Source organism: Macadamia integrifolia, chromosome 8, assembly GCF_013358625.1.
Source record: "Macadamia integrifolia cultivar HAES 741 chromosome 8, SCU_Mint_v3, whole genome shotgun sequence".
NCBI classification, from domain to species: Eukaryota; Viridiplantae; Streptophyta; class Magnoliopsida; order Proteales; family Proteaceae; genus Macadamia; species Macadamia integrifolia.
In genome coordinates this window covers 7,196,275-7,207,121 of record NC_056564.1, presented here as the reverse complement: position 1 = coordinate 7,207,121, position 10,847 = coordinate 7,196,275, and the positions used below count along the sequence as shown (strand labels likewise).

Here is a 10,847-nt window from a genome sequence, read left to right as displayed (position 1 = left end):
GACTTGTTGACGACAAAATCCCACCTCTCGCGAAACCTTGCAATTTTACAAATATTTCTGATGGGCGCACGAACTTCCTGCTGAGATCAATCTGTCCGAAAGTGGTTTTCAATTGTAGAAAACTAAAATCCACATTTCTCTTAGTCACTGATAGTTACAGAAAACTAGAACTTTGCAATTTTACAAATATTTATGATGGGCGTGCAAACTTCTCACTGAGACCAGTCGGTCCGGAAGTGGTTTTTAGTTACAGAAAACTAAAATCCACGTTTTTCTTAGTTTTCAGTTATAGAAAACTAAAATCCAAATTTCTCTTAGTCACCAACAGTTACAAAAGAAGAAGAAGAAGAAGAAGAAGAAGAAGAAGACGATGACGACGACGATTACATCAACTTCTTGGGTCCACATGCGCTGCGGAGGAGGAAAAGGGAAGAGAAGAAGAAGAAGACAACGGCTACAGAGAAGAAGAAGAAGAAAAGCGGTAAAATCATATTTTTCATTTAAAAAATTAACACCTCTCTCACGGTGTTAGTTTGGGTGGGTTTAAATGTAATCTTTTGATTTTCAGGGGATGATGTGATTTGGACAAACGATAGGAGAGATTGATGTAAATCACTTTTTTTTTTTTTGATGTTTGATAAATCTGTTGGTAGGATGTTTTTCCTCGTGGGGATTATGAAAAGAATTAACTTGATTTAATAGCTAAAACTAACGGTTGAGGATGTTAGATAGTTTATTTTTTCTGTATGGTATGGGACGATAATGATATTTTCACAAAGATGATAGATCCAGCTGATATTAAGCCTTAGTTCAGAGGAATGGAGTGAAGTTTACCGATTAATTTATAATTCTGTCGAGTCACAGAGTCTCGCTTTCTGGGGGTGCCAGAGTGGACGAGATGAGCTCGCTTACTCTCTTCTCGTATCTTCCATCTCTTTCTCCTTCGAAGCTCGATTCCTCCAAAACTTTGATTTTATCCAACAACGATTTCTTCTCTGGTAGGAACACTAAATGCCTTTCCTACTCAAAAAGGAATTTTATGACACGAATCATTTGTTGTTCCGATAAGAGCTCCACTAATTCTTTTCCCGCACCGGAAGACCGCTCGAGGTTTGTCATTTCTTGAAACTTTCCTCTTTTTGTTCTTGGAAAAACACGAGTTTGTAGGGATTATTTTGATACTGGAAGAAGTGTTCGTTATATTTTTCCTGTTTCCTTCGTTTTACTTGTTAGGAAAACATTAGATGCGCTTAGGTTTCTAGTTGAGCTTCTATTCCTAGTCGGGTTGGGAGCTTTTATAATCAGCTTGTTATCATGAATTGAATGGTACACGGAACTGCGTAATTAAGCAACAATTTTGCTTCCAATTTTAGTCTGCATAGGCGTACATGGTATTACTTTCAATTTCCCGTTATTTTGCAGTTGCAGAAAGCTGCAAAGTATTCTGTTACTTCACTGGTTTGTAACATCAATCAGACGTATAGGAGATACAATACTGTTGATTATGTGATTCTCTCTACCTGATGTTTGAGTTTCGACTGAGTTATTATCGTTGTACTGATAAAAAAGAATGCCAACTAGATATGATGGGCCAAGTTTTGTCTTCCAAAAAATGAAGGGGGGGTGGGGGTTGGGTCTTTGTCGAATCAAGGAATCCAATATTGTTGACATTGTCAAGATTATTTGGAAAATTTCTATTACAAAAGAGCACTTGGGTAGATTGGGTGTACTCCAGTTATGATTCCATCTATACTATTCCTTGTACTATGGATGCTTCTTTGGCCTCGAGGAAAATTCTAAAATATAGGGACCTTGTAACTGACCATAGCTAGTCTTCCATTGATGATTGTTCTGATTCTTACCTTTGGCATGGTAATTGGCACCTTGATGGTGTGCTAATTACAAAATATGGTGACAAAATTAGACATGATGCTGGTTCGAACAGGCTTTCTAAGGTGTCTTCTGTTCTTCATGATGGTATCTGGATTCTGGGACCTAGTGCTTCCCATTCTCTCTTTGAGGTGTGGAGTAAGCTTTCTAATATCTGTTTGAGACCTAGTGGCAGTGGGGATTCGGTTCAGTGGGTTGCAAACTCCTCATATAAATTTTCTTCATCTTCTGCTTGGAGTTTAATTTGATCTAAAGCCCCTACAGTTCCATGGTTTAGGACAGTTTGGTTTAGCTCTTCCATCCCAGAACATTCATTTATTGTTTGGAGAGCTATGGCTAATTCTCATCTCACCCAGGATTTTATTCTCCAAAGAAGTATTTCAATTCCTAGTTGCTGTCTTTGTTGGAATTCCATGGGAAGTGTGGATCATTTATTCTTCTATTGTACTTTCTCCAAGTTTGTCTGAGGTGGTATTCTTAGAAATTTATGGTCCACTCCCAGAGCTATCCTTCCTTTTGACAGAGAATGGTGGTGGATCTAAAATATTTTAATGGAAAAGCCCCCTGTGACACTCTCGGTAAGTTGCTCTCAATGCAGTGATTTAACATATCTGGTGGGAAATGAATAAAAGAAGATGGACCTCCTCTTCGTATAATATCGAGCAGATCTAGGATGTTATTTCTTTTGAGATTAGAAATAAAATTCTCCTTAAATATGTTGTTTGTCCTTATACACGCAGAAATAGGCATCTTGCAACTCCGTGGGAACTTCCTCTTATCTCTCCCCCCTAGTTATGTTGTATCATCAGCTTTTCTTTGTTGATTGCCCCCCCCCCACTCTTTTTTGCCCCTCTCATTTTGTGGCTGTGTTGTTTAGTTAGGGTCTTCTCTCCTGGGTAGCCTTGTTGGCTTTTGAGTTTTATTTCTTTCTCCTTACATATTTTCATTCACCCAAAAAAAAAAAAAATATTCGAACTGGAATAGCTATTCTGACAAAATTATTAGAGTAAAATACTAGGGTGTGAAACCATATCTGAAGGAGAACTGGTGAATCACAAAGTGAGTGATGTAAAATATTCTAATTATGTTGTCCGAACTCCAAAGAGAGGTATTTTCAGAGTTTTCTTTGGCTGGATGATATGTTAGGGTTTTTTGTGTCTGTCCTTTTCTTGCTTTGTCATTGTATTTAAGAACTTTCCTCACTAATTCTTCTCTTGTACAACATTTCCTCAAAAATAGCTTCTGCATTATAGAAGGACCAGAAACTGTTCAAGATTTTGTTCAGATGCAGCTGCTAGAGATTCAAGACAATATAAGGAGTAGGCGGAACAAAATATTTCTTCTAATGGAAGAGGTGGGTTCTGGAAGTTTTTCCGTATGGTCTTTCTAAGTACTTCTTAATGTAAAGTGTATAAATAAGACTGCCTGCTATGTCTTGATTCTTGTTGCAGTTTGAGCTGTATTCATATTTAGTGTTTTTAATTACTTGGTCCCCGTGTTTATCTTCTGTCTAGGTTAGAAGACTACGGGTACAACAACGCATAAACAATGCCAAGATTATTGATGATAGCAGCGAAGAGGCAAATGAGATGCCTGAAATCCCATCATCTATTCCCTTTCTCCCTCATGTGGTGATTTTCAAGAACTTTTCTAGCAAGTCTACACCACCCACTGGGCACATTTGAATGATCTACCAATATGCATGCCATACATGGAGAGTGTAAAGTCATCGTTTGGTAGGGCACATGATGAGGTGCAAAATGTACAGCGGAAAGGTGCAAGCCAGAGGCATTTGCACGAATTGCCCATTGTTCTAGTTTGAGGACTAATGGTTTGTGACTTGCAGAAGGGCTCATTTCTCTGTTGCCCTTTAAGTTCAAAACCAACAACATGCAGAGAGGGGGAGAGATCCACATGAGATGCTCTTTTCCTTAAATCTGTCATGATTCATTAGTTTTACTGTATTTTTCCATTCCTAGAAGGGCATGGTCCTCACTCCTCTCTTTCTCTCTATTTTCGATATTTTTTTTTTCTAACCTATGTACTTATGGTGTTTGTGTAAACTTTTATGTTTTCCTTTGAATTAGACACCAAAGACGTTGAAACAGCTCTACTTAACAAGCTTTTCATTTATATCTGGGATAATCATATTTGGTGGTCTTCTTGCTCCCACAGTAAGTGAACAATTATATAACTTTTATTGCTTCTTTAAACATTTACAATAAGAAACTTTAGAACATGTTTAATTGTGGTACTTTCTATTGAGCCTTCATTTTTTTTCATTTTGTTTCTATTTTGCATTTTCTCAATATCACATATCATCTCCAAGCTAATTGAGGATCCTTTATCTATATCTCACTGGAAAGGAGAAAGAAAAAAAAACTGCTACCAGGGGGGGCGGGACTCTCATTTTGATTAAGAAAAAATTTCCGTTTTGTTGATTCACATTAAAGAAAAAAAAAACTGCTACCAGGGGGGCGGGACTCTCTCATTTTGATTAAGAAAAAATTTCTGTTTTGTTGATTCACATTTTTCACATCATTAATGATGCAGTTACATGCCTGGGTTAATTAGGGGTTATTTTGTAATTTCCTTTTATTATCTTATTCATGTTGATAGAGTCATAGGAGATAGACTAGTTAGCTTTGAATTCCATTTTCAGTTTGAGTTTGTTGGAAAGTTTTTTTTTCTTCTGTTATATATGTAAGCAAGACCATTGAATTAGTTTTTGTCTTGGAGTTGAAAATTATGGCTTACCCACTGGTTGCGTGGCGCATGCTGTGATTTCTTCTCTTTTTCGAATTGGTTTCCTCCTATCAGGTCAGATTCCTCCCTGTTTTTCTCTTTCTCCTTCCATCCTTTCCTACTTTTCTTTCTTCTTCTACCCTGTTCTGTTTCTGATGTTACTATCAGCCCTATGAAGTTAGATCGATCTTCCTTGATCCTTTTTTTCCCCCCTGATTTTGGGTATACACTTCCTCTCCTAGGGCGATTCAAACCCTAGGAACTCAGACACATAAGCCTTCCCTACTGTGGGATTCAAATCTGGTTGCCATAGTATCGCGAGGGTTGGTTTCAGTAAGTCTTGATTTCAGACTTCTGATTTGTTTGATTGCTGTTATTGATTATCGGTCAGTTGGTTACCAACTTACCCCTGAAATTTGAACTTGGTTGAAGCTTATATGCATGTGGTCCCTCACCCGAAGCACAAACTGTTTTCCACCTTTTCTGGTTGATTATCGTGAGGTTGAAGAAGTTTTCTTCTTATTTATTATTTAAGGCACAACTATATTATTTCCATAAAAGCCCCTCATGTCAATAGATTTCTTATATATATATATTCCCTCTTCAATTTAATTCCCAAAAAAGCCCACTTCCTCAAATTTAAATTATCGTTCTTCTCCAACAACTACAACAACATCCAAAACCTTATCCCAACTTAATGGGGTCGGCTACATGGGGATTCCTAGCAAGGATGAGCGCAAGGATCTATGCAAAAAGATTGACGGGTTATGACTAATTATAATAAGTGCTAACTATCAACCTGACGCACCGCTACAAATCAGCCATAAGCTTATAACGAGAGACTATAATAAGGTATTGGCTGTCTACCTGACGTACCATATAGATCGGTCAAGCCAAAGCGGCCTATATGCATTACGTCTACTACCAAAATAATCCATCACCCAACCTACTTTCCATAAAAGGAGGAATTTGATAACGAATTCTTAGTAACCCCGCTAAGCACGAAAGTAACAACTCGAACACTGCGTAATCACACACAATTCCGCATTAAAAGCGAGGTCGTTTTTCTCTAAACTCCTTTAATCCTTTCTAAAGGGCCCTAATTGTGTTGAGAATTTTTTTGAATTTCCACTCAACCATTAATTTGTGATATTATCATTCTTGTGGGCTTTAGCGACCTATAATTAGGGTTATTGAAACCCGGGATCACATCAATTGGTATCAAAGCCAAAATTCTTGCAGTTTCTAACCATGATAGGGCCTTCTCATATTACCAATCTCAGTTGGAGGTTAACCTATTTTGTTTGTATTCCCACATGTATATGTATTAGTGCGTTGGCAAATGTTTGATTAAATTCCTAGACTAGTTTGAGCTTGTAATCTTTTTTGTGCTCTGAAAGTTGCATTTGTTAAATTTATCTGTTTTATGTGGCAGTTGGAGCTGAAACTTGGCTTAGGAGGCACCTCATATGAAGATTTTATACGCAACATGCATTTGCCGCTACAGTTAAGGTATTTATTGAAATTTGAAATTAAAATTATTTCTGTTAGAATGACTCAGTATCTACCAACTGTTCATAATTTTGGCTTTTCTTGGGGTTTTCTTTCTGTAAGATTTTTTATTCTAAGCTGTAGTACTAGTACTCGATGTTTATTAAGCTGAATTGCTCTTGTTGAAATATGATCTAGTCAGGTTGATCCCATTGTAGCATCCTTTTCTGGTGGGGCCGTGGGTGTTATTTCAGCTTTGATGTTAATTGAAGCCAACAATGTTGAACAACAAGAGAAGAAAAGGTGCAAGTACTGCCATGGAGCTGGTATGCATGAGCTGGTTTTAAAGAAATATTGGTTCATCCACAGATGCAATTTACCCATTTTGCAGTAGCACCAGGATGCTTACCATATTCAATTCATGTTGTTTCCTTTACATGCTGAAAGCTAATGTACTAGTTTTACTTAGTGGATTGAACACCCCGGTCTCTATTCACCGATGAACTGCTTCACAGTTATGGTGATGGTTCTCTGTATTTCCTTGCACCACTCTCACATGTGAACGGATATATGTTCCCATTGACTGCAGGATACTTGGCTTGTGCCCGATGTTCTGCTTCTGGAGTATGTTTGAGTATTGAACCAATTTCAACATCCAATGATTCAGATCGTCCATTGTGTCCACCCACAACTCAAAGGTGTCCAAACTGCTCTGGAGCTGGGAAGGTATACATTGGTAACAAATGCTTTAGTTTTAGGGTATCCACTACCATAGTTATGCTTCATTTTCTTGAAATATTTTAAATGACGTTTTAGAATTATTTTAAAAGTCAAATGGGGGCAAGGCTTAACCCTAGCTAGTTTGGATATGCCAATGCAAAATCAAGAAACTAAGAACCTTAAAGACAAATCGACAAACATCGGGTACCTGCAATGCAAATTACCCATTAAATAATTATGTAATCAGCCGCTTGAAACATTGATTGTATTTGCTGTTTATGTGAACCCCTTAAATTTATTTTGTCCTGCGTGTATGAAACTATAGATCAAGTACCCTAACCTTCATAGGTGGCCATTGCTGGATACCATGCTGTTGGTAGTGGAGCCCTGATCACCTCTTTCTAGTGACAAATTTCAACATTAGATTAGGTTGTCATTCTTGTGCTTGCTCTTCAAGCTTATCATGCGCCTTCCTGTATGATTCGAGAATTATATCCTAGCAGTAGTCTATGGACAGCTAAAGTATTGGTATCTCAAGCACTGCATTTTTACGGATGGTAGAGCAGTTCTCTGGCATTATGGTACAGGGGGCCTTGGGGATCTCAAGCAACTTCAGAACTCCTGCTATAAGGAGTGCTTTTTTTAGTTCCAACTGGAATTTGGCAATAAATCCTTACACGGACCACTAACTGGGTTTCTTTGCAACTGCTGTGGCAGCTCCATATAAATATCAAATGTGCATTTTCTATTGTTCTGCATCCGTGGGGATACTATCTTTTCTTTGGTTTGTGCTGAACTAATTCGACTGTTCTCTCATGTTTATATCTAGGTAATGTGCCCTACATGCCTGTGCACTGGAATGGCTATGGCAAGCGAACATGATCCTCGGATAGATCCATTCGATTAAAAAGGACTGGGTGCTGATGTTCGATGACATTTAAGTCCAATGGTTTCTCTTTGTAATTAAACAGTAAATATATATCCCTGGAAAGACTTGTTGTCCCTCAGATATTTTTTTCTTTAAAGTTTTTATAATTAGTTATCAGATAAATAATTTTAAACGATCCTTCAAAGAGTAAGGTGCTAGTGTGTGTATCGGTCTTATTGTGCTTCATATATTTGAGCCCTGCGATTTTTTTAAGGTATGAAGACTACAGGTAGGTATGAAAAAACTTTGAATGCAGTCGTCAAACATTTCATTTCTTCACAAACTTAGTTTGACAGAGTTCATTGAACAGGTATCCCCCCTTATTACCCAAGCTAGCATCTACGAGATGTGTATTGATTTTGGTGGTCCTTTCTAGATCTTAATCAATGAGGATTCTATTCCTAGGTTTCGATTGGATTATCGATGAGCAGATAGACTGCTTACACTGTTCATGTTAGAATCGCACAAGTCACTCTGGATGTGTTCTCAGTTCGCAACTGTTCACACGATGCCCCTATTTATATTTGAGTGATTTTACAAAGAGTAGGAGAGGGCTCCGGTCGGGTACAATGTTTGCTGGATTATTAGTCCGATCCTGATTCCTGACAACCCAATTGCCCAGCCGGATGGGGTCTCTGGGAGAGTTCTCAAGAACTATGGATGTAGAAAAACCAGCTGAGCCACTGGCACCTTCCAAATTCGCTCAGGGCTTGGCTGGTTATGGTTGTAGCTACGTCTTGGAAGTGAATCCCACCCTCACCTTGTGGGGGACCGGGGAGGATGTCTGCGCAGTGAATGGGTCTAAGCACTAGCGTGTCATGGAGGGATCATGATCCTCTCCAATTATCTGAAAGTGCAATTAGGCTCAATTCTGGTATAAGATTTGGACATTGTCCTTAATGATGTGGACGGTCCAGATTCAAAGATATGATGCCTAGAGTTCAACTGCTGTCTTGAGGTTGGACCTCTTGGGTAAAAACCCGATCCATTTTCAAATATGTTGGATCTCCAATTTTCAAATCGCTGAATACACTCCTTTCTTCTGGAGACTCTTCGGTCTTTAAATCGCTGTTGTATGGTTATATCTCCTTGAAGGAGCCCCACCCCTCTCTCTCTTTCTCTTTCTCAAAGCGGTGAAGCTTCATTCCGATTTTCCCTAATTTTCAACTCGCTGAAATCTATTTGACCTTGATTTCCCATCAAAGGCTCACCGGACTATGAACCTTAAGAGGCCATAACTCGGTGCAAGTCCCACTTTTGCGAAATCTCGCACAGGTGGATCAGAGACGGTCGCAAGACTTTTACCATTGCACCCCACAAAGAAATGGACATAGACACAAATTTCACAACCAGTACAGAACATCACCATCACCACCTCCCCCTCCCCCTCCCCGGGCAACGGAATTTACACTAGCAAATCAAGGTCCAGATTGACCTGGATCCATGTATTTGGACCCATATCCAATCTAATTTCTGAACTGAACCAGAAGATATCTATACATAACCCTATGAACCCAGTGTATATTAAATACAGTCAAACTGAATCCACTTTTTTCTGCGCCATATTACAGAAAGACTCGACATACACTGAAGAAAACTATGTCTCATGCTTTCATTCTCATATTCAATATGTTATATAATTGTCTATATTAGTGATATATCTCTTCACCACGTGGCTCACTCGAACACATCACCATGTGCAGCAGTGGCTAGTTCACATTCAGTTACATAGTTGTTACATGTATTATGCCTACGTGTATTCTGTTCTTTAGATTTCCCCAAGTGGGTCTAACTCCTATATAAGTGTAACCTTACCTGAGTTAAAGAATATGAGAAATATACTTTACAGTCTAATTTATCAAGAAACATAGAACAAATCACTATACAAGAGTGGATATGATGCTACAGGTCCATTGCACCAGACTTTTAACTTCATTCTTCTTGTAGTTAATCGTAAGCCTGACTTTTCTATCTATTAAGAGGGGATATGATGCTACAGGTCCATTGAAGAACTGGAATATTTCATAATAGAGTTTACTGTTATGACGATACAATTCAAAATCTAGGAATTCAAAATCGGCGAGGATCCTTCAGCGATTTTAACAGTGAAGAGTCCCGAGAAGAAAGGAGTGTATTCAGCGATTTGAAAATTGGAGATCCAGTGTCTTTGAAAATGGATCGGGTCTTACCCAAGAGATCCCACCTCGGGATAACAGCCGAATTCTTGGCATCCTATCCTTAAATTTGGACCTTTCACGTCATTAGGGACAGATGTCCAAATCTCATATCAGAATTGCACTTTCAGAGAATTAGAGAAGATCACGATCCATCAAGGATACGCAGGACTGAGCTGCCTTTCAAATGAAACTAGTTTTTGAATATCTTTTAAAACATTATTCTTGCTGAGAAATGGGCAACAAAGAAAGGGCTTTGTTGTTGATTTTTGATAATTATATATTCTTTCTTTCATTAAAGAGAAGATTAGACAGTTTGGCCGAGTGATCTAAGGCGCCATCCCACAGCTGTCGTTTTTGTTTATGGGTTTTCTTATATTTTTATATTTTTATTTTTCAATATCCCATAGTGGGACCAAATTGGAGTTTGTTGCATTTAATTTTGGGTCAAGAGCTTCAAATGCACACTAAGACTTCATCAAATGAATGACTCCTCATGACTTGGGATTTTATGCTTCTCTTCTTAGCAACATCAACTTAGTTCCAAAGATTGAAATTTTGGGTCATTATGAGGATATTCAATACTTGCTTTTCCTTTTTTTGTCCTGTTCTTTCATTTTCATATTTATATAGAGATTAACAACATGGCTAACTCTCTAGCCTTAAAAGCCTTATCCTTAGTGTGGAGGGTATATTGGTATTCTTCCACTCCTTGGATTCTCATTCATGTCAATTGAAATCCTCATGTTAGTTACGTATTAATATATAGACCAATCAATCTCTAACAAAAAAAAAAAAGACTTGGGATTGTATTTGTACTTGGTTTATGTTTTGTTTTCCTTAGTACTTGTAAATGGATTTTTTTTCTTCTCTCTCTTTTTTTTTTTTTTTTTTTTTTT

The 10,847-nt window shown here is 38.0% G+C and overlaps 1 protein-coding gene across 1 annotated transcript; it reads left to right on the top strand.

The window, feature by feature from the left end:
* Nucleotides 1-775: 775 nt before the first annotated feature.
* Nucleotides 776-7,960, top strand: LOC122086564 (protein ORANGE-LIKE, chloroplastic-like). The gene is made up of 8 exons (XM_042655476.1): nt 776-1,110; nt 3,130-3,244; nt 3,405-3,521; nt 3,978-4,064; nt 6,071-6,147; nt 6,325-6,452; nt 6,716-6,852; nt 7,676-7,960. The coding sequence occupies exons 1-8, from the start codon at nt 899-901 to the stop codon at nt 7,751-7,753; spliced, it is 951 nt and encodes a 316-aa protein (XP_042511410.1). The 5' UTR covers nt 776-898; the 3' UTR covers nt 7,754-7,960.
* The last annotated feature ends 2,887 nt before the right edge of the window (nt 7,961-10,847 follow it).